The sequence below is a fragment of the Dromiciops gliroides genome, chromosome 2, assembly GCF_019393635.1.
Source record: "Dromiciops gliroides isolate mDroGli1 chromosome 2, mDroGli1.pri, whole genome shotgun sequence".
Taxonomy (NCBI): domain Eukaryota; kingdom Metazoa; phylum Chordata; class Mammalia; order Microbiotheria; family Microbiotheriidae; genus Dromiciops; species Dromiciops gliroides.
In genome coordinates, this window is record NC_057862.1 from 9,501,856 (window position 1) to 9,526,739 (window position 24,884).

The 24,884-nt window shown below is 43.0% G+C and overlaps 1 protein-coding gene and 1 pseudogene across 1 annotated transcript in view; one reads left to right on the forward strand and one right to left on the reverse strand.

Annotated features, from left to right (window-relative positions):
* Positions 1 to 24,884, forward strand: part of ADAM12 (ADAM metallopeptidase domain 12) — a 364,014-nt gene that overhangs the window by 22,745 nt on the left and 316,385 nt on the right. The window contains exon 2 of the mRNA XM_043988643.1: positions 17,843 to 17,979. Coding sequence (XP_043844578.1) covers positions 17,843 to 17,979 — 137 coding nt within the window. The remainder of the gene's footprint in view (positions 1 to 17,842; positions 17,980 to 24,884) is intronic.
* Positions 8,052 to 8,677, reverse strand: LOC122740228 (annotated as a pseudogene).

Here is a 24,884-nt window from a genome sequence, read left to right on the forward strand (position 1 = left end):
CAAGGCCTCAGTTTACAGATGACGAAATAGAAGGCCCCAGAAGCTGAGGGACTTGCTCAAGGACCAGAAGGTCCTGAATAGCGCAGCTGGAACCAGAGCCCGGCTTCTCTGAGTCCAAAGGGTGATGACTGCATGTAGCTAACACTTTCAGGCTGGCAAAAGCTTGCATCTCTCATTTCAGTGGGTGCTCACAACAATCCTGAGAGGTAGGTGCAATTATTATTATTGTTATTATTATTATTATTATCATTCCCATAGTTGATGTGGGGAAACAGGGAGAGAGGGCTTAACTGACTTGCTTATGGTCACTCGTGCAGCAAGAGTCTTGAGACAAGATTTGAATTCAGTTCTTCCTCACTTGCAAGTCAGGCACTCTATCCGGTCTAGCCTTACTTCCATTAGGCTGCTTCCTTATCAGGGCCCTTTGAGTTAAGACAATGCTATCCTGGGCCTTCAGCTAAATGCAGAGGGAGACCACCCCCGAGATATTGTTTTTACAAATAACAAAGATATACTAAGCCCTCAGGGGTTCAAAGGCAGCTAGGTGGCTCACTGGATAGAGTTCCAGGCCTGGAGTCAGAAAGAACTGAGTTCAAACTTGGCCTCAAACACTTAGGAGCTGTGTCACCCTGGGCAAGTCACTTAACCCTGTTTGCCTCAGTTTTCTCATCTGTAAAATGAATTGGAGAAGGGATGGCAAACCGCTCCAGTATCTCTGCCAAGAAATCCCCAAATGGGGGGCAGCTAGGTGGCGCAGTGGATAGAGCACCGGCCCTGGATTCAGGAGTACCTGAGTTCAAATCCGGCCTCAGACACTTAACACTTACTAGCTGTGTGACCCTGGGCAAGTCACTTAACCCCAATTGCCTCACTTAAAAAAAAAAAAAAAAAAAAAAAGAAATCCCCAAATGGGATCACAAAGAGTTGAACACGGCTGAACAGCAACAAGGGTCCAAATGAAGGCATTACTGGTGGCTAAGCTGACCCTAGGAGCAGAGCCCAGGAATCCTCTGTCCTGCTTTTCAGGGATTCTTGTCCCCTCATCAGGGAAGTGAAGTCCAGGGACGTGTCTTAAGTAAAATAAAGCAGCCTCCGAGTGGAGGCTGGTAACTGGTCAGCAATGAGGAAGCATCAATAATTCCTAAATTCAAGTCAAGAATTGCCAATCCGAGTGTGCATGGCCGTTAATGGACTTAAAAAACAAGTCTCACCCTTTTCCATATGGAATGGAGTTAGTCCAGGGACACAGAGGAAAAGGGCTTTTGAGAATCCTAGCAATGTGGCCTTAATTGGCACTAATGACACAGACCTAGAACTCTCTGTGTCGAATTGGAATCCTGGGTATTTTCCCTCCCTATCCCACAGGCCAACCCCCTCTTTTTACAGATAAAGTCATGAGGCTCAGAGAGACCTCATTTGGGCCACTTCCACATCATACCACGGCTCAAGAAGCTTCTATGAAAAAAAGAAGCTTCTATGGCTACCTAGGGATGTCTTCTAGCATTGAAAGCCTTCATGGTTCGAATCCATCCTGTCTTTTCAGGCTGACTTACCATCGACTTTTCCTGGTACACTATATCTGAGCCAACCTGACTCCCTTGCTGTTGCCCAACACCACACTCTGCACACACTTTGCCCAGTGTCTGGAAGACTCTTCTCAGCCATGCCTCTTAGGCATGCCTCCCATCTTCCCCAAAGCTCTTCCAGACACTTCCTTTGTCCTTATTTGCTACTTAGCTTGCATTCATTTTGATCTGTGTAGGTGTTGTCTTCTCCCCAGCATGGGTCCCTATATCCCTGGTGCCTAGCACAGTGCTTGGAGTGTGAGGACTTAAATCTAGACTCAGATGCTTATAGTCTGTGTGGCCTTGGGAAAGTTGTTGAACCTCTCTGAGACTCAGTTTCCCCATCTGTAAAATGGGAGAGGGGTTGGATTAGATGCCTTCTACAGTCCCTCCCAGCTTGCAGATTTACACCTCTGATCTGGGACCCTATACCAGCGAAGGCATGGAAGGAGCTCAGGTCCTCTGCTTGCAAGGGGCCAGGAATGACTCCCGAGTACAAGACTTTACCCTCTGCCCTTCAGGACCACTTTCTTGGGAATCCAGCTTTGAGCAAAGCGTTATTCTTGCCTTTGTCTCTCCGCAGGAGCGCTTGCCTCCCTGCCCTGTTTTACAACAGCCCCATATTTGAGCAGGTATCGTGGGCAGCGGCCCCTGCATGCACACACATAGCACGGGCGACTCTGCCTCACTGCCTGGAGCAGCAGCAGCAGCAGCAGCGGTCACGTGTTGGGGAGCCAGCTCAGGCTCAAAGCTCCATAGGCATCACTTCTGTCTGCCCAGGACATAGCCATGTGGTGGAGAGATAAGTCCCCTTATGAACTATTTGTGAGGTTGCCTGGGGCTTCTGGGCAGGGCCAGACGTGTGTTCTGGGAAGAATGCAAGGAGTCCGGTGGGGCTCCTCTCGAAGGCTGTTCTCAGCCCAGCATCAGTTTGCTGCATGAGTGCTTCAGAAGTCAGAGACTAAGGTGAGCCCCCAGCTCAGGGAGGGGGTTCCCTGGAGGATGGCCTATTGGGAGAGACAAGGCTTCTGTTCTTGTAAACTCATCACTCGCTTGGGCTCTGGACAGCTCAGGGTGCTGGGATGCAAGCTACCTTCCTTAAGAGCTGGTGAAATGGGGGTGAGGGTTCTCCTAGAAACTTGAAGCTTGGAGCCAAGATTATTTCCAAATGCCTCTGACCCTTACTACCTGTATGACCCTGAGAGAGTCACTTGATCTTGCTCAGCCTCAGTTTTCTCATCTGCAAAATGACAACCTCTGTGGCTCCTTCCAGAGGTAGAAAGTGAGCCCCAGAGAGGTGAAAGGTCCCATAACTAGTTGGCAGTAGAACCGTGCAGGGCACAACTCCACTGCGGAAGTCTATCATCAATTATCCTTTCAAAGGTGTAGATTGCAGCTCTCCGGTGCCCGCCTATACTGTGCCTGCTCCCATTAGTTCACTACAAGGAGATCCATCCAATCTTCTGGGGATCTTTCTGAGTTCTCGTGACATCACAAAATACCAGTGGAGTACTCTGGTTGTCTTCTGGTGATCCCTCACTCTCATTCTATGATGTTTTCCCTTCAGGTATTTCTTGGATGACATCTTTTATCCTGCTTCGACATAACCCTTGGTTTATAATGTCCTGTAGCCTGCTCCCCTTTGATCCCATCCTTCTACGTTACCCTTTGTGTCATTCTTAGCTTTAGGTCTTTGGAGACTCAAATTCCAGGATTCCCTAAAGAATACTGATTGGGGCTAAGAAGCTGGGCCTTTGTTTGAGGAAACAGCTTGGAGTTATTAAGATAACTTTGTAAATTCCTGAAGGTGATCCAGCCTATACCTTCCTCTGCTGAGCTATGAAACCACCTAATTGTCCCGCTGTGGTTTCTTTCCAAGATGAGTGAGCTCTGTGGTTGGCCCATCTAACTGCATATCATTCCTTGAAAGGTGGGACAGAGCAGACTTTGAGGACCCTCTGATTACTATCATCAAGTGAGGCACAAAACAGGGAGGTGAGTGCCTGTTCTTCAAAGGTGTTCACCCCAATCCTGACACAGACCTCCAAGAAGAAGAGATTTTCCGCTTCCGGGGCACACGTCATCCCTGGAAAGATGTTGCAGCCTACTTACACTCTCCACAATTGTCCTTTGAGTCACACACAGGCTTGATCTATCAAAGATGGTGGGGATCCACCAAGATAGCATTGTCTTAGAGAGGCATGACTAGACTACTTGATGTCTCGTATAAAACCGATTTGTAATGAAAGCTCACCACTTTCTGGCCAATTCCTTTTGAAGCTCCATCTGGGCTATGGGAAGGACACATTTTCAAGCCCACCCTCCTTATTGCCTGGTCCCTCTTCCAGCCTTCCCTGGATCCCCTTACAGCTCTTTTGGGCCTCTCAAAAGTTCAGTTGCTGGGATAGGATTAGAAATTGGACCAGCCAAAGAGAAGGACAAGGTCACAGCTACTGAGGACAGTCGTTGCACAATACCTGACATTTGGATGACATATCAGCAGAATTCATTGCAGCAATGACTTAATCATCAGCGCAGGCTGTTCCAAAGACAGCCTTGGAAATGGAGCTGGCTGGAGAATGGCGTATGATAGGTTCGTTCTGCTCCTTGTGTGGAGTCGAGCGAGCCCAAGGAGACGTGGGGGGAGATGACGATAAGGCAGGAAATTGCTGACAGCAAATTGTTTGGAATTCCCCACTTTTGACATCTCAGGAGGTCAGATCTACAGTAAACAAACCAAAGGCTTAAGTGTCATTCTTCAGCCCCTCAGCCCAGAAATATTTATTGGGGGCCAGAATGGCCCAATGACATCGTCCTTCAAATCCAGTCAGTCATAGGCATGGAACCTCTTCTCTGAGGTGGGCTTACTCTGACGATTTGATTCCAGGGAATGTCACTGAAGCCAGATAAGGCCAGATGTTTGGAGTGCCAAGACAGGGAGTTCATAGGGTCATAGAAACAGTTTGATAAGACCTACACAGAGACTGACTTCCTAGATTTGTTCCATTGGAAAAGCAGAATAAGTCGACCCCTTCTTGTACATGAAGACCCTTCCAATACTGAAGGTGATTATCCCCATTTCCTTAAATTGATTTTCCAAGTTAAACAGCCTCAATTTCTTCTCCATCCTCGTAGGGAATGGTTTTAGGCCTTCTTGTGTTGTTGCTCACAAGATTAGTTATCACCTGACTCCAGGGCACAGCTCCAGCCTGTTTTTATTTTGATAAATGGGACAGGGGAAGATCAATGAATTTTGGAGGTAAAAGACCTGTGTTCAAATCCCGCCTCTGCTACTTGGTCACTGTGTGACCTTATGTGCTAAGTATTAAATGGGAGTGTTGGACTGTCTGGCTTCCAAGGTCCCATTCAGCTCTAAATCTCCAAATCTCTGGGTGAGTCACTTCCCCTATGTTTTAGGCAACTCTCTAAGAGAGAAGGCGAGGATCTGCATGGTAGAAGAAACGTCTCCTCGTGGCACTGATTAAATTAGAGGTGCAGCCTTTTCCCATCTGTCTCCAACGCTTGGGCCTCCTGTCTTGGAGGGAATGACTGTGTCCTTCATCAGTTTATATCAGCTTCAGTTGTAAAAGAAGCAAAATTTGATGTCAGCCTTTTATCAATGTCATGCTACAAAACCAAGCCCCGACTGGTTAAACCAGGGCTTCTTCAACCTTTTTTGAGTCACGGGCCCCTTAGGCCATCCGTCTGGGCAGTTTGTGCATCCCCATTGGATTGTGAGCTCCTCAAGAGCAAGACCGTGTTTCGCCTTTCTGTATGTTTCCAGTGCTTAGCACAGTGCTTGACACATAGTTGGTGCTTAATACGTCTTCATTGACCAGCAGTGCATAAAAGAAAACATGCAGGAAAACAAAAGGAAAGTTTCCTTTGTATTAAAGGAAATAAAGGTCTACATTTTTTTCCATCCTAGTTTGCTTTCCCTTCCCTCCCCAATTTGTCCATTGATTCCAGTTTAAGAACCCTTGGGTTAAATAAAGTTCAGCTGATGCAACAGATATTTGTTAATTGTCTGCTCTATATGGTTTGTGCCAATTGCTGGGAGCTACAAACACACAATGCCCAAAGAGCTGATTGGAAATATAAAAATAACTCACATTTATTGAGTGCTTTCCTCTTTAAAAAAATCCTAATTGATTATTTATTTATTTTAAACATTCTTTTCTTTTTAAATTTTGAGTTCCAAATTCTCTCCTTCACTCCAACCCCCTCCCACACGCACTGAGAAGGCAAGTAATATGATATCAATTATACATGTGAAATCATGCAAAACATTTCCACATTAGCCATATTTCAAAAAGGAAGCTAGAAAAATAAGGAAAGCGAAGAAGAAAATTATACTTCAATTTGCACTCTGATTTCATCAGTTCTCTCTCTGGAAATGGATAGCATTTTTTCATCGTGAGTCCTTTGAAATTGTCTTGGATCATTGTATTGACCATAGTAGCCAAGACTTCCACAGTTGAACATCATTTAAATATTGTGTTACTATGTACAATGATCTCCTTCCTGGTTCTGCTCACTTCATACTGCATCAATCCATATAGGTCTTTCCATGTTTTTCTGGAGCCATCACCCTCATATTTCTCATAGCACAATAGTATTTCATCACAATCACAAGCCACAACTCATTCAGCCATTCCCCAGTTGATGGGCATCCCCTCGATTTCCAATTCTTTGCTACCAGAAAAGAGCTAATATAAAGATTTTTGCAATAAAGCTCCTTTTCTTTTGTCTTTGATCTCTTTGGGATACAGACCTAGTAGTGATACTGCTGGGCCAAAGGGTATGCACAGTTTGATAGCCATTTTGGCATAGTTCCAAGGTGTTCTCCAAAATGGTTATACCACTTCACCACCAGTTCCCTATTCCACCAAGAGTTCATTACTGTAACCATTTCCCCCTCATTCTCTCCAGCATTTGCCATTTCTGTTAAGTGTGAAGTGGTACCTCAGAGTTGTTTTAATTTGCCTTTCTCTAATCAATAGTGATTTGGAACATTTTTATATGACTATAAATAACTTTAATTTCTTCTTCTGAAATATACCTGTTTATATTATTTAACCATTTATCAATTTGTGAATGGCTTTTATTTTTCTAAATTTGATTCAGTTCTACACTCAATGTATATTTGAGAAATGAGGCCTTTATCAGAGAAATTGTCATAAAATTTTTTGATATTACTTTATTGTTTTTGATACCTATCAGCGAAATGTAGTTTCCCTGATTATCCCTTTTAATCAAGCCCATTTTTGCTTTTGCTTTGTCTGAGATCGTGATTGCTAACCCTGCCTTCTTTGTTTTGTTTTGTTTTGTTTTTTTTAGTTCAGCTGAAGCATATTAGATTCTGCTCCAGCCCTTTATTTTAACTCTGTATGTGTGCCTTTCTGTCCTAAGTGTATCTCTTGTAAACAACATATTGTTGGGTTCTGATTTCTAATCCATTTTGCTCTCTGCTTCTGTTTAATGGGTGAGGTCATCAGATTCACAGTTATGATTACTATGTATTTCCCTCTATCCCCTTTTCTTTCATTTCTTCTCTCTCTCTCTCTCTCCTCTCCCTCCTCAAAAGTCTATTTTGCTTCTAACCACTACTACCTCTAATCTTTCTCCCTTTCATGTGTTCCCCCCTTTTTCTTAGCTCCTTCCCCTCCTATTTCTTTATTGGGTTAGTTAACGTTTCTTTATAGAACTCTGTATGTATATAGACATAATGCTCTCTTTATATGTATATATGTGTACATATACACACATAAATACATATACATATATACATTCACACAAATGTATATTCTTCCCTCTTTGAACCAATTCTAACAAGAGAATGAGATTCAAGCATTGACCGAGAAACTCCAATTTCCCCTTCTACTGGGAAAGCTCTTCCTTGTATGTCCCTTTTATGTGAGATATTTTCCCCCATTCTACCTCTTCCCTCCCCATTCTTCCAGTGCATTCCTGCTTCTTGCTCCTCCATATTTTTAGAAATCATTCCAACACCATCAACTTACACCCATGCCCTCTGTATATCAAAATTCCTTTTAACTGCCTTAATGATGATAAAGTTCTTAGGAGTTACATGTGTCATCTCCCCATATAGAAATGTCACTTTGCTGAGGCCCTTATGATTTCTCTCTCATGTTTACCTTTTAATGCTTCTCTTGAGTCTTGTGTTTGAATGTCAAATTTTCTACTCAGCTCTGGTCTTTTCATCAGGAATTCTTGAAAGTCCTCTATTTCATTAAATGTTCAATTTTTCCTTCCAAGAATTATACATTATACTCAGTTTTGCTGAGTAGGTTATTTTTGTTGTAATTCTCTCTCCTTTGCATTCTGGAATATCATATTCCAAGTCTTTTGCTCCTCTAATGTGGAAACCACTAGATATAGTGTGATCCTGACTGTGGCTGCACAATATTAATTTTTTTTGACAATCTGGAGGATTTATTCCATAAGCGAGTGTCTGGCTTAGGGCTATGTCCAGGTCAGGGTTTGTTTGCCCTTTTGGGCCGTGATCTTTCTCAGGTAGAACTCCAGCTCTTTGCCCTTCAGCACGTAGCCATCTGCTCAGCCACGCTGGCCTGGCCTTGAGCTTGCCCTGTTGAAACTGCTCCTCCAGAAGTGAGCTGATCTTGGCATTCTTCTTCCGCTCCTCATATTTCTTCTGGATCTTCTTCACCAGCTTCTTATTTAAAATTTCTTCCTCCTCAGGAGTCAGCTTTGCTCCCTTCTTCTGGCCCAGGGGCAGGGCATAGCGGGACTCATACCACTGGCAATATGGGGTGCTGTGGATGAGTACAATGCAGTTCTTCACCAGCATCTTGGTCCAGACCAGCTCATTGTTGGATGCATTGTAGACCACATCAATAATCCTTGTTTTGTGGGTGCAGCACTCGGTGCCCCAGGAGAAGTTGCTCATGTCCAGCCTCAATGCCCGGTCCTTTTTGTTGCCTCTTCAGACGCGCACAGTGTGGATGTGTGGGGGCCAATCTTGCTGTTGGTGGGGGGGCAGCCCAGCTCATCCTTGCACTTCTTGTGGTAGGGCTTGCGCTTGCCATGTCTTGCAGCGGCTTGCACCAGTTGTCCCTGGAGATTCCCATGGTTGGCACAAGCTGCCACAATATTAATTTTTTGACATCTACTTGAAGTATTTTCTCTTTGATCTGGGAGCTTCTTTAAAAAAATAAACATTTTTATTTAAAGTTATGAGTTCCAAATTCTATCCCTCCTTCCCTCCCTTCCCTCCCCCTCCCTGAGGTGTAAAGCAATCAGATATAGGTTATACATATGCAGTTGTGTAAAATATGACCATGTTAGTCATTTTGTATAAGAAAATTTGAATAAAAGAAAAAAATAAAAGTGAAAAATAGCATGCTTCAGTCTGTGTTCAATCAATATCACTTCTTTCTTTGGTGGTAGATAGTATGTTCATCATTAGTCATTTGGGATTGTCTTGGATCATTGTATTGTTGAGAATAGTTAAGTCATTCACAGTTCTTTATCAAACAATATTGCTGTCTCTGGGGCAGCTAGGTGGCACAGTGGATAGAGCACTGGCCCTGGAGTCAGGAGTACCTGAGTTCAAATCTGACCTCAGACACTTTACACTTACTAGCTGTGTGACCCTAGGCAAGTCACTTAACCCCAATTGCCTTACTAAAATATATATATATATATATATATATATATATATATATATGTCTCTGTGCACAATGTTTTCTTGGCTCTGCTCTCTTCACTATACATTAGTTCATACAAATCTTTCCAGACCTTTCTGAAATTATCCTGCTTGTCATTTCTTATAGCACAATCATATTCCATCACATATACCAGCTTTTTTGTGTGTTCACATTCTTTATTTCTTGTTTTCTCTTTTTTCCAGCCTATTTATTGAATTTGAATTTTATGCTAGAGTGAACTCTGCTCACCTGGGAGTGGAAAGGCACTGACCTAAGCTTCAGGCTTCTTTGTGCTGCTATTGTCAGAGCTAGCTCTGGGGGTTCTGCAAGTTTTGATGCTTTCAAGGTGGTGCGATCTGGGGAGAGGTATGATCACTGCTCTTTTGATCTGTGCTCTGGTCTTTACCCAGGAAGGGTCCCTAGTCCCCCGCAGCTACAAGGGCACTCCTCTTTGCTTGAAACTGTGACCAGGGTCCTTTCTCCCTTCTGACTGACACCCAGTGCTCATCTCCACCCTAGAACTGTGTATGGGCAGTAGAGTTGCCAATCAATGCCACCTATATCCAGTACCATCAAAAGGTCCTGTCATCTCTTTCTGTCCAGTTATCTGACCTCCTTACTGTCCTTGGACTGAGAGCTCCCAGTGCTGCTGCTTTTATGTGGGTTCTAGAGAGACTTCCATTTCAGTGTCACAAACTTCTATAGCTAACCTTCTAAGTTTTCTTAGGCCAGAAAAATATCTCACCCTGACCTTTGTTTGTCTCTGGCCCTCCAAAATTTGATTTGAAGAGTTATTTTAAAGTTGTTTGGAGCTGAATGTTGAGAGAGTTTGGCTGGGTTGCCTCTAATGCTCCATCTTAGAGTGTTTTCATATTAATAGACCTGTGATGTAGGAAAGACAAGAATGGTCATCACCAATTTAAGACGCAAAAACTGAGGCTTAGAAGAATACTATGATTTGCCCAATGTTACACAGAGAGTCAGTTGTGGAACTGGGATTCAAGTCCACATTTTTTTGACGCCAAGTCCATCACTCAAGCTGCTACCCCTCACAGCCTCTCTAAACATCCTCTCTAGCAATCATCTCTTTGCCATGATTCCAAGTCTCTAAAGACTGCTTTTAAAACTTTTTTTAAAAATTAAAACTGGACATTTCATAAACACAACCTTGGACCTCTGAGAGAATCAGGCAAATGAATCTCTTCTCTTCAGATTTCCCTGGATTTTGACTTTTGATTTCCCCAGCTCTGTCACCTATATGACCTTGGATGAAGTCACTCTGTGTCCACGGGCCTCAGTTTCCTCATCAGCAAAATGAGGATATTGGATTAGCCCAAGGGTCCTGACCCTCTCCTCTGTCATGGAATCCTTTGGCAGTCAGTCTAGTATAACCTAAGAACCTTTCAAAGAATAATGATTCTATATGCAAAAAATAAGACAAAGCATTGCTTGGAAAGGAAACCAATCATATTGAGATAAAATTCATGGAAAAAATTTAAACACAAGTCAAGGACCCAGATTAAGAATTCCTGGATTCCACGAGAGCTGGATAGCTCTTTTACCTTGAACCCTATGGACGTATGGGCTTTTCATAATGGAACTGGAACAATTAATTGTCCATAGTTTTTGTGCTTTTTTTTCGATCTCCAAGAAACTTGGTCATTGTGTCTATGTCTATCTGGGGTACATGTGGTATTGCAGGAGGACTCACCCCTCTGGGGTGAGGGCTGCTCATCCACCTTTGGTGTCCACCTGCCACCCAACTCTCACGTGTAGGTTCAAGAGGCTATCTCATGCACAGCCACCATACCCTGGCAAAACCATCTCAGCAGATGGGCCAACCCATCTTGAGAGTAACCAACAGGCCTCAGACCCATCACTGAGTTAGGGGATGTCCAAGACAGGCATGTGAAGACTTCCCCCAGCAGAATGGGCAGATGAGAAAGATTTGCCATGGAGGCATCTGGAGCAGGTGCTGTGGAGCACTTAGAGCGTGGTTAGGCATCAAAGATCCCAAAGTCATCCATTGCATCCATCTGTCTTGTATTGTGTCCTGCCACTGGACTTTGATGACTCCAGAAGAGAGTGAGGCTCACGGCATTGTGCAACTCTGCTTCGCTTAAATCCAATTCACATATAAGTCAAGATATAACCCCCCCACCCCGTGATGTCATTGGTTGTCTTTGAAAATGAAGGACGAGCAACAACAATTTGTATTACACTTATTTATTTTTCCTCATATGATGGAAAGAGCTCTGAGTTTTGAACCCAAGCACCTCTAGTCAAATCCTGGCTTTGTCACCTACTAACTTGTACCAACTTGGGTGAGTGCCTTAATCTCTGGACCTCAGAGTCCACATTTGTAAAATGGGGTTAAACAAGATGACAACTCTAGAGCTGTGATGTTGCTCACTACCCATAGGGCCTTGAACAAACTGCTTGACTGCTCTGAGTCTCTGTTGTGAGGAGGTTGGACTGGCTGACCTCTCAAGGTCATGCCAAGTCTCGATCTAATGGAGCCACCTCATTCATTCGAATGAGCACCTGAGATTCTGGGCAGGACCCTTTCTCAGCTTCTTCAAGGAAACCTTCCCTGGCTTATCTTCCGGTCACTTGAAACTTCATTAAAGAATTGGCTATCCCAAGTCTGTCCGACCTCACGATTTCCCTAATTAACCATTTCCCATTTTGTACTTTTCTTTAGCCATCGTCTCGCTTACCTCTTTCTCTATCTCTGCTTGAGGAACTGACAAAGAGATGGATTGAAAACTTGACAAGGTTATCTTGCTGAGATTCCAGGTATGAGAAAAGGGCCTGTCTTTATCCTGGCACTGCCCTGAAAAGATAAGCTCCCTTGTCAGGCCCATGGGATTTCTATTCAGGTCTGTCAGATTATTTGACTGAGAGAAATAAGTTTCTATTTAAAGTAGGTATCTTCATGATTGTCTTCCAGTGTTGCAGAGATGCTGTCCCTCAGCAGGGGCGGCTAGCCATTGGTCCTTCCCCCCTTCCCTCTGCCCAGCTCCACGGCTCTGTGAATGGACCCCACTCTCTGTTCGACATCATGTACAGGATGTTCTGTGAATGATGAGTTGATATTGTCCTCCCTGACAATCTCCTGATCACATGTTCCCTGATGGCCTACTGAAATCCACTGAGGTTTGACTTAGCAGGATGTCAGCAGGAATGGGAATGCCATTATTTTCTTATTATTAGGTTACTTGGTTTTATATTTTTTACCTGAATGCTAAATGTCTTCAGAGGTTTCACAGAATTGGGACTGAGACACAGTTATGGGAAACAAAGTAAAATAAGGGCAAGGATCACTCCCCATCTCCTCCCAGTACAGTGGGAAAAGCAATGGGTTTGGTGGAGGACCTGGGTTCAAATCCTCTATGCTGATGCACTTCTCCACACCCCATTCCGTTCATTTATAAAATGAGGAGCTTGGTCTAGACAGCCCCTGAGGACTCTCTAGCTCCAAATGAATAATCCTTTAGGAGAAACTCCCCATTGGTTTGGGTAGAGGCATTGCACTGATAAGTCCTGGGAAGGAAATGGGGAAGGAGCAGGATGGAAAATGGTTGATGTCATGATGGTGCTCTAGGACCTTACAGTCTAGATGAAAAATGAATCAGGGCACAGATACATTAGGAAAATTAATTGTTCAAATTTCATAATGAAGGGAAAGTAAAATAAAACCACAATGGGGAAATGAGATGAGAACCAAGAGAGAAAGCTATGAAGAATCCAGGAATTATTGGAAATTGGAATGAAAGGAAGATCTGTGATAGGGTTATTTCCACGGTCCCAATGGAAACTTATCATCACTCCCAAGGTCAACCCCCCAAACCTCCGACTTTCCAGCTGTTTTGCAACAACTCACCATGTATGGAGATGCAAAAGGCCTTGGGCTTTTCCTTCTGGCCTGGCTCAGTTCTGTCTAAAGAGAGTCAGTCATGCCACAGAGGAATGAGAGTGAAATAGACTCACGCTGCTTGTAAAGAAGATAGAGCAAATTGTTCCAAAAGACATCAACGTTAGAAATAAAAATATTTAAAAGGCTGTTTCCTTTATGAAGCTAAAAGAGTATAACTTTAAAAAATATCAGAAGTGCAAAAAAGAGGGTATTTCTGTAAATATGTACAAAGTGGGACTCCATTGCTAATGTAAACTGTTACTGTCTTTATTGAGCCAACTGTGTTCTGTTGGTGCCCAAATATCATAAAATATAAAATGTATGCAAACTGTATATTTTATCAGGTCATATTTTCTTTTGTTTGCCTGGTTATCTAGGACTACGTACAAATCATTCAAGATTTGCTTTTATGGTTTGTCATTGAGATGACTCTATAAAATAAACCCTGATATTTCCCAGCTGTGTGGAATCCATTCTGTCTAGCCATGGTGCACAAATAACATTTTTATTTGCATCATGTTAAAGAAATACTCAGTGTATAAATACATAAGCAAACCTTATCACAAAGGGGATTGTCATGGCAAACACCTCTGGAAGGATCTTGCACCACTCCCGATTCTGGAGAGCTCAGACATGGTCTCATTCTTTGTGTACATTGAGGATAAAGAAAGAGCTCACCCTGACTCAGCCTCTAAAAAGGGTTATGTAAAGGCCAACAAAGATCACCACTGTCTGCTCACTGAATCCTCTCTGAATATTCAGAAACAAAAGCAGCTTCAAAGATCTTAGGTCTGGAGCTACACCTCCAAAGTCCTCTAGGTAAACCTCTGTCATTTTATGAGGAGGAACTAAGTCCCAGAGAGATTAAGTGACTTGCCCCAGGGTCACAGAGAAACTAAGGGACAGAAAGAAGCCAGATTCAAACCCAAGTTCTCTGACTCCAGTCAGTCTCGGTGCTCTTTCCACTCTAGAACCCTTAAATGGGAGTGGAAAGGGCAGTGACTCTACTTTTGCTTTTCTCTGTGTCCCCAGCACTCAAACCAGTGCCTGGAATATACTAGTGCCTAACAGATGCTCGTAGAGCACCAGATCATGTAGCTTACGCACTCAGTCATCTGCATGTTTTGTCTGCATGGTTCTAAATATCTGGATATCTGTATATGACCTCTAGCAATCTGGCCAAGTAATAGACATTTTTTATCTCTGGCATTGGCTGTGTAGATGTGTAGTTTCAATCTAGTACAACTCATCTGAACTTCACCCATGAGCTCCTAGCACAGAGAAGCACGTAGACAACTCTCAAGGGCTTTCCAGACTGAGGGTGGATTTTAGTGTCCTTTGGAAATAGTCTGCTGCAGAACCATCTGCTTCTTGCAGAGTTCATGAGTCCATCACAAAATCTCTGAGCAGAAAAAAAGGCTTGGGGGCCACTAAGTTCAGTCTTTACCTGATCGATTATGAGTCAGACCCAAAATTATGAGAAACTCTCAGAGCTGGGATCATCATTTACCTTACAGGATAGAACAGGATATGATGGAGCTGGCTAAGATGTGGCCAATACCTTTCCTGAGTAGTAAGAATGGAAATTTTTATTTCATAGAAGGTGAGAAGGTGACAAAAAGGACATCAACATGAATATTGAAGTTTCTAAGTATGATGAGCAGAGATAGGGTAGAGAAGGCTGGAAGTGTGCTCATATACACATCCATGTATATGTATATGCATATGTATGGGTGAATCAATATACATATACACATGAATACATACATATAATGTGAGTGAGTACTATTAATTAAGCCTCTCCCTGATAAATGCATGCTATGACCTATTTCAGTACACAGCTGCAGGAGCTTTGGGCACATTGTAACTCACTAAAAGGAGAGAAAAAAGCTACAGGGCTAAATTTGTTCTTTTGCCTGCTCATGTTGAGTGCTGAACAGGCTTTAGCCTGTTGCCCTATACAACTCTGACTTAGGGTTAGAAAATTCTTGTTAACTTTCACTTAAGCACTGATGAGGATTCTCTGCTCCCAAAAACCCATTTTGAGAACAAACAAAAAAACTCTACAAAAGTTCTGTTTAGACTAGAAAGACCTCAGCTAATAGCACTCAGTCCAACTATCTCATTTTTCAGGTGAGGAAACTGAGGCTCAGAAGGGAGAAATGAGTCCCACAAAATATACTGGGCTCACAGATGTCAAGCTGAATGGGACTTTAAAGATCATCTGGTCTAGCCCTCTCATTTTACAGATGAGAAACTTAAGTTCAGTGAATTTAGGTATCCTATCCAAGGTCATATGGGGGCATAAAAGACAGCATAAGCAACAAGTCCCCAGACTTCAAATCCAACCTTCTTTTCACTAAACCAAGTTGTCTCCTTAGCTTGCAGATATTAAGTGATTGAGAGTGGACTTGAACCCAGGTTCTCAGACTCCAAATTTTGTACTTTTTCTAGCATTCCACACTGCAGGAGGCTGTAGATAAGAGAGAAATTTAGATAAATCTGTTTGAATCTGACAGTGTGTTCCTCTCCATTTTCCATCTTCATAATCATTTAGTTTGATTAATATGTTAGTTCTGAAATGAAAGGTATTCCTCTTTCATCATCTCATACATGAATTTTCCAAAGGGTCTGTCCTTTGGGGTATGTAGCCCCAGCTCTGTCTTAGGGCTCAGCTTTTTGCTGTTTCTGGACACTTCTGATGAGACATACTATACCTAGCCTGAGTTTCTGGAGAGACAATTAATTTCAGACCGCCAACACTTTTGAGTATTAATCCTTTGTAAAATCTTCGTCTAACTTGTTAAATTGAATATTACTGCAGACTTCCACCAAAAGAATGATACAATGGTGGGGCTTTAAAAGTATTCGGGGACCTGTAAAATGTCTAGGATTAAAATTTCAATACCATTTGTGCCCAATAAATGTGCAGTCCTTAGTAACTTAAAACTGCATGATTATGAGTCAGACCCGAAAAAATTATGAGGACCAGCTGAAGAAATGGAGCTTGCAGAGGAGGAAGTCTGGGATCATCCTTTACCTTATAGGATAGAATAGGATATAATGAAAAAGCCAGGAGCTGACCTCATCGGCAGAATTTGTTTAAAAGCTAGAACTGGATTTGTTTAAGAAAAAAAGATAGGGGCACTCTAGAGGAAAGAAAAAGGTTATGTCGACATTTGGGCTATTTTTATGGAGATGGGGTTAAACGGAGGGTGTCTTTATAGGTAAAGACAGAATTCAACAGACAGCTGGGGCAGCAAAAAACAGTGTCCCACTGGGTGGACCACATGCTCTTGCCGTGACTTGCCTGGTTGGTCTGAGCAGCCAAGACTGAGGATGTGAACAGACTCACCCTGAATTTAAGTGACTCATTGAAACAGCTCAAATTAGTCTCAGTAAAGTGTGGCCAAAGGGAATTAGCCTAATATTGGCTGCCTGCTGCCCAGAGGGGAACATGTACATTCCTGGGCTGGCCCCTAGAGCCAGTCAGCCCCAGCGCGCTTGCTTCTTATCTTGCCAGGGCTGTTGAGCACAACTCCCCTTTTGGCCCTCTGCATTCCAACCACATTGGCCCACTGGATGATTTTTTAACCTTGAATTTACTTTGTTTTTCAATGAATAAGCATTTATTTTCTCTCCCTCTCATCCTACCTCTCCATTTAAAAAGAAGAAAAGAATGCTTGTGACAAATATACATACTTAGCCAAAACAAATTCCATATCAGCCATGTCAAAAAAAGAAAGAAAGAAAGAAAGAAAGAAAGAAAGAAAGAAAGAAAGAAAGAAAGAAAGAAAAGGTGTCTTTCATTCTACATCTTGAGTCTGTTGTGTCTCTCACGTAGGTGGCATGCTTCGTCCTTGGTCCTCTGGAAACATGGCTTGTCATTGCATTGATCAGAGTTTTTAGGTCTGTCAATGTCCTTTGTCTTTACAAATGTGGTTGTTATTGTGTAAATTGTTCTCTTGGTTCTGCTCACATTCTCTGCATCAGTCTGTACAAGTCCCTGAGGTTTCTCTGACACTATCCCTCTTGTCCTTACTTATGGTGCAATAGTATTCCATTACATTCATTTGACATTATTGGCTCAGCCAATCCTTAATTGAAAGGCATCGCCCCAATTTCTAGTTCTTTCCTACTGCAAAAAAGAGCTGATATGAATATTTTTGTTCATGTAGGTCCTTTCCCTCTTTCATTTATTTCTTCAGGGTGTAGGGCAGTAGATGTATTACTAGGTGAAAAGGTGTGTGCAGTTTAGTAATTTGGGGGGGGGCATAATCCCCTTCCCTCTCCCACATCTACACATTTGTGTGGGCTGCCCCTCATGGCTGGAACACACTTCCTCCTTGTCTCTGCTGGTTGAAATTCTTTTCTTTCTTCAAGGTCCAGCTTAGGGACCATGGGGGAGGTAAAGGTGAGCAAATGGAAGGGACACTGGACATGGAGCCAGTAGACTAGGGTTGGGAGCCCAGAAATGCCATTTTAGGGCAAGTAACTGAACTCTTCTGGACATCAGTTTCCTTTTCTGTATATAAAAAGGTCAGATTTTCTATATTTCTAATTTTATAAACCTTTGAAAAACCAAGTCATGTCAGTAATAAGCTGCCTATGCTGAACCCTTGCTCACTAAGATATAAACCAGTGCACTGTTGGTCTTTGACTTGCAGGTGTGATCGTGGGGAGCACCTTGGGAGTCTCTGGACCACCAACAAGAACAAGGGACCATCCTGGTGGGTACAAGATTGTCAGCCCCTCTCTTCTGAATGGAGAACCCTGGCATCCACTCAGTGGCATCCCACCTCAAGTCAGTTCCAAGTATTTTCTGAATTTTTCAATTGACTTTACTGTACACTTTAGAATCCCATCTTTACGTTATTCCCTTGTAATAGCGTTTTCCTTGGTTGGGATGAATGGACACATGTGGAATGAAGGTTCTATTTGTAAAAAGATGATGTCCATATTATTTTGGTGTTACAGTATAACATCTGTAGGACCATGAGGCGGCAGCATTCTTCACATTTATTGAATGTCCATTTTTGTCACAAGGCTAGTTATTAGAAGCTCAGATATAAGAGGACTGAATCTTTCATGTGAAAGGACTGCGATTTTTTCATTTAAAAGAATCCATTTTTGTCCATTTTGTTAAGTTTAGTTTTCACTGACATATTTACCAAATCTTAAATTGAAAACACCTTTTATGAAAGAATTCTCATGTCATGATTTCTATCAAAATCCTTTGAAAAATAGGTTTTTACTTTCTTTCATTTAAGTGAGATTAATATTTGATACTTTGATATATCTGTAGAATTGCATTCTCATCCATGTGGGCTTTCATTCCAGCAGTGCTGGTTGTAAGTCACCTTCTTATCATGAACACCTCTTGTCTATGTTCTCCTATGATCCTCCATTGTAGGATCTACCCAACTTTCTGAGGCTTTCCTCTGGATCAGGCCTTCTTAGGCATGAATAAATCTCATTGGGTCTGTGAACATGGATGGGAAAAATTGCATCTTTATGACCATATCATTGAATTCCTTTGCAATCTTATGTATTTTATTTTACACATTTAAAAACATGCTTGCGTAAGGCAGCTGGGTGGCACAGTGGATAGAGCACCAATCCTGGAGTCAGGAGGACCTGAGTTCAAATATGGCCTCAGACACTTGACACTTATTAGCTGTGTGACCCTGGGCAAGTCACTTAACCCTAATTGCCTCACAAATAAAAGGAAAAGGAAAAAAAAAACATGCTTGTGAATAAGGGTTCACAGGTTTCACTGGTCTGCCTAAGGAGGGGGCGGGGTGTAAACAAAAAAAAGTTAAGAAACTAAGAGTTGTGGAGCTCTTGACACTGAGCCCATCCTCGATATTCAGTCAATGTGAAGAATGTTACAGCTTCATGTCCCCAAACAAGGGATTGGAGAACATGGACTGTTCACCCGTTATCTCTGGCACCAATGGTATGCACAGCCCACCTACTTTCCCTCTCATACATCCCTTTCACAACAGCTTTTTGGGTTATTTCTCCTATGGAATTTTTTTACTGGTTACATGTTATTCATGTCCACCATATGTCTCTCTTGGGTTACATTAAAACATGTTATTAGTTTATTTACGCTCATTTGAAGTATACGTTGAAATTTCCTATCTAGATGGATTTTGCTTAGGCTTTTCCTGTTCCTGTTCCTGTGGTTTGGGACCACATGGCCTAACCCATGGGATATAACAAGGAATCTATAGGAACATGAGATCTTTGGCATGATAGCGGAGATGGCTTCGCCCTTCGTTTCTGAGGAGTTATTTTTAGATCATGTCCTTAATTGAAACCAGGCATTCTCCTCGCTGAGGACTTGATGTCACCCAAACTGTGGGCTTCCTTCTGAAGGGGCTACACTGAAGCACCTTCACGTGAGGAGCAAGAATGGGATGATGTCATTAATACAGTTCCCAGGTACTCTTGTGATTTAAAGAGAGCATTAAGAAAGATTGGTGGCTTACTACAAAGATCCAAATGCACCATCAGCACTTTTGGATTTGTTTTGTTTCATGCATACTCTTGCAAATTGAATTCATAATGTACAAATCAGGCATGGCTGTAATAATAATGTCAGCCCAGCTTGGGAGAAACACTCACATGACATTTTGGAGGAATTTTCTCATGCCATGATTCATCAAAGGCAGAAGTAATATAGTAAATGTCAGGGGAGGGGGCATGCTGTTTTACACCTACGGCAGGGCTGTTGTGGCATCTTCTTTGTAAAGAAAGGTTGAAAATCATATGATTCCATTTAGATGGTAAGTTTCAGTGGTGATTCTCACAACATGCCTTCAAGGTTACCACCAGACAGAAGAGAAGCTGGTGTTAGTCATGTTGGCATTGTTGGTTAGCACACAGAGCTACTGAGTGCCCACCTGGAATAGGATGGCATGGTAGGGTCAAATTAAGGGTTTTTTAAAGTATCAAGATCTGGAAGTGTTTGTAGGTAGTAGGCAATGAGCCAGTAGATTAGGAGAAATCAAAGATTGGGACAAGTCAACATGGAAGATGGCTATAGGAGAGCATGGGCCTGCATCAGAGGATCTGGGGTAAGCCCCTGTCAGGTCACACGTGAGCAAACTGACACCAAAAGATCTGAAGTGCAACAAAGCAAGTGTAGCAGTCACCAAGTGGCCCTTTGATGATGCCATTCAGGTCTGTTGTTCTCATGTCAGAAACTGGTGGTGATATCACAGCTTTGCCACAAACTACTCTGAGAATAATAGGTGATGTTTAGATAGATGCTTAAGATCCACAAAGAATTTTACAAAAACCATATCATTTGATTTCCACAGCAAACCTATGAGATAGGGACTAGAGCAGGATTCCTGACCATTTTTTTCTTTTTTTGGGGGGGAGGCTGGGCCCCGTTGGTGAAAGGGGAAAAGTATAAGCATTAATATAGTACCCACTGAATGCTAAACATCTTTATAATTATTATCTCATTTGATTCTCGCAACAACCCTGGGAGGCAAGTGTTGTTATCATCCCCATTTTGTAGTTGAAGAAATGGAAGCAAAAAGAGGTTAAATGACTTGTCCAGGGTTACACAGCTCTTAAGTGGCTGGGGCTGAATTTGAACTCAGGTCTTCCTGACTCACACTCTTCCCACTGTGTTACTCTTACTGAAACCTAAGGACCCCTGCTCCCCATAATGTCTTTAAATGCATAAAATAAAAATACTTAGGATTACAAAGGAGAACAATTACATTGAGAGAAAGATGCAATTTTTCCCACCCACATTCATAGGAATTCCTGAAATTTGTCCACAGACACCTGCTATTTGTGTACTCCAGGTTAAGAACCTCTACACTAAAGGCATTATTTCCATTGTTTAGATGAATACACTGAGTCCCAGAGAGGTTATTGACATGTTAATGGCCATAGAGCTAGTGAGTATCAGAGATGGGACTTGAGCGTAAGTATCCCCAACACCAAATCCTTTCTGGCTCCCTGGGCTATTGCCATGGTTTTAATGAGCGTGTTTTTCATAGTACATTGACATAGCTCCCTCCTTATTTCCACATTGGTTGGAAGTCCTGGAGAAGGTAAGGGCTAGGCTTTTATTGTCTTCAGATGTGTGTCTGTGTTGCTTGTTGTACACAACATAGTTTTCCTCCAGATGTGAACGTGTGATCTCCCTTAGAATGACCCAGAAGACAAGCATGGCTTCCTTGCCCATGAGTTTCTACATCTGCCTCCTTTATGGCAGCAAGGACAAGAGATGGATGTCTGGGCTTCCTGGGAAAAGGACTTCTTTCTCTACCATGGCAGAAGGTCCTCAGGCTCTCTCTGGTACATTCACAGACCCTTATCTCAACTTCACCTGGAACACGTTTACAGATTCATAGCCAACTTAGGGCCTCCCCTTCCCCAGTCATCACTTTTTATGAGATATTCCACCTTACTTCCCGAATTAAGGCTATAGAAAGACGTCATGGAAAGAAAACAGACTCTGAGCGAGAAAAACTGGGTTCTCTGCCCAGCTCCGTAGAGTGGCTTGCGCTTGGGAGCAGTGCTTGACCTGCCCCTAAGACAGAGTGAGAAGGGCCTTCAAATCATGGCGTCCAGTTTTGCAGATGAGGGAAGAGGTTCAGTGATTTGCCCAGGACCACACAGCCATTTAGGGGCACTGGTAAGCATGACAGCTGGGGTCTCCAAGCCTAGTGGGTTCTCTTGCCCCTCACTCAGCTGCCTCTTAGAAGAGAATAAAAGAAGAGATACATCTACAGACACTCCCTGACCTACACAATATTCTTGAGGGAAGGGCTTTATGAGCCCTCTGTTTTCTTCTCAAAATGGGCACCGGGATGATGAGGATGATGAGGGTGACAATGAGGCTACATTGGGATGGACCCCATGGCCTTTCACCTGATGACTGGTCTCACTGGGCAAAGCCAAGAAAGGAGTTTAACCTGGGGAAGTAGCTGAGTGCATACTGATTGCCAAACCAGGTTTTTCTGGTCCTGCCCCCTGAGGCTTGATTAAAAAGTGAGCTGTTTCTCAAATCTCCATTTTCCAGAAGCGTCCTCAGCTCGATCACTTTACATTACCTGAGCAGATCTGTTCCTCCAGTCTAATTTCAGGTAATTACTTGAAATTCATTTCCCAGAGTTTTAGCCTGAGAAATGATCTCCGTGGCCAACTACTTTAACCCATCCATGTCCTTCCCATCCCTCTAAAATGGTCTCTTTAACATGCCATGAACAGTCATCCAGCCTTTGCTTAGAGATTTGAGGAAAGGGACGCCCTCACTTGTTGGGTCCCCTACCCTACCCTAGGATGGCTTACCATCAGCTAGTTTTCCCCCAATGTCTAGCCTCCATTTGCCTCTTTCCCACTTCAAGCAGGCCCCTTTCTCACCATGGCAACCTTTCAGGTACTTGAGCCCCCTGTCATATCTCTTTGAACCTTCTTTTCTCAGGCTAAGTAGCATCGGTTATGTCATGGCTTCCGTTTTCCTTCTCTCCAAAGTGGAAAAAATTGGGATCAGTTAGAGTGAAGGTCCTCGTACTTCATTTTGACTTAGAGAAGACACGGTGATAGAATCTGCTGGATTGCCCAGAATTCCATGGGAAGACATGGTGATTCGGTGAAAGCTCCATGCTTTTCTGAGTGTGGAAGTGATGAGGCTGAGGTCACAGATTCAGTTATGGTTCCCAGATCAGCCCTGACTCCAGACTGACAGCTTTCCCCAAGCCAACAGTCTCCCTTGGGCAGCCAGAGAATACTGTGACTGGACCATTAGAAATTCATCACCCAATGGGGAGGGAAAACAATATCCAAGATCTTTTCTACTAATGCTAACTTTGTGTAGAAGGTGCGTAGCTATCTTTAGGGCTGGAGGGGGGAAGGGGGAGAAAAAGGGGAAAAATATCTACATGGTACTTTAATTATGTATTTAAAAGGAATAGCAAGTGGTACATAACAGATTTGCCATTTCATTTGCAACCATCTTTTTTATTATACTATGTTATGAAAATGCTTGTTTTATTCCATGAATTAAAAATAAAATAAATAATTTTAAAAAGACAATACATGGGATTATTGAGAGCTGGAAGGTACCACAGAGGTCATGTAGTGCAGGAGTGTCAAATTCCCAGCCCACAGCCCTGAAAATTTCCCAGATCCAAATGGCATTGAGGAATGATTAACAAAATGAATAAAAATGCAACAAAGATTATGTGAATTTGTGAGTTTCTAAGTAATATTCAACCTGCTTAATTGAATTTGACACTATTGATCTGACCCACCTTTACAGAGAAGGAAACTGAGGACCAGGGAGGGTTGCTTTGTGACTTGTCCAAGGTCACACACATGGCAAATGTCTGAATCAGGATTTGAACCCACATCCTCTACCTCTAAAGCTCTTCCAAAGCTTCTGAGCACTCTATCACTCCGACTGCCCTATTTCCACCTTGTGTGATAATTAAATCCATGTGCTCTGAAAACTGAAGTGGGGAAAAATCTCAGCTTTGGTCTTTTCCACTTGGCCTCTCTTTCCATGAAGCATGGTTTGGGTGCATTTGAAGCATAGTGTCTAACTCAGTCTCATTTCAGAATGCCTTTGAACCTTCCCCAGCCACATCAGAAGGCAGCTCCCTCCTTCAGCAGGCAGGGCTGGAGGAAGAGACCAGAGCAGAGCAGTAGTGGAGAATTTTATCACCGTCCTTTGGAAACCCAACCGGCTCTCCTTTTGTAGTTCAAAATAAGACCCCTGGGGCACATCATCTCACATAGTTCCTATTCAGCTAATAGGAATGTGCTGCCGATGCCAAAGGTTATTACTGGCTGTGGTATATGCCTGAACACAGCAAAGTCCCTGAAGTGGTCCAGGTTGAAACAGGCCATCATGGGCTTTGGAAGGGCTGCTGTCTGCTCCTAGAGGTACAAGAGCCCCCGGAACAGCGTGTGTATGCCAGGGCTGAGTGCATATGCACACGCACACACAGATATACACAAACACACACATACACACACCCCTCCAAATATGAAGACTTGTTAATATTCATTCACATATACATTGGATAAGTCCGACTCTTCTGGACCTAAGGGACATGCAATATATGCATTTTTAACTTCTGTACAAGATTTGTGATTTTATTGGTACAGCTAACACCTGGGAGGCAACCCTACAGGGCAAGGGTGATGGCACAGGGCATAAGGTACGGGACTTGTGATCAGGAAGACTTGGGGGCAAATCCTGATCTTTGTAGACACTAGCTCTGTGACTCTGGGCAAATCACATAACCTCTCTGGTCCTCAGTTTCCTCATCTATAAAAATAAGGGATTAGCTTGGATATTCTCTGATGTCCCTGTGGCCTAACCCTGTGACTCCACGAAGCTCCCTGTCTCAATACAGATTAGCAATTGCTCTGCACTTTATATTCTTGGAAGGATCTCAGGGTGAAGTGACCTGCCTAGGGTCACACAGCCAGTGTATGACCAGGGAGGGAGGATTTGAACCCAGGTCTTCCTTTCTGGGAAGCCGGTTCTCTGTGTATGACTCCCATTGTCTCACTCCCATGACTTCATCGTTGGGGGTCTGGGAACTTGAAATTGTATATTTTGGCACGATTGGTTTCTCTTGTATTTATTTTAAGCATTTAAAACTACGATTCTGAGAAGGGGTCCAGAGGCTTTGCCAGCTTGCCCACCTGCCCCAGGGGGCT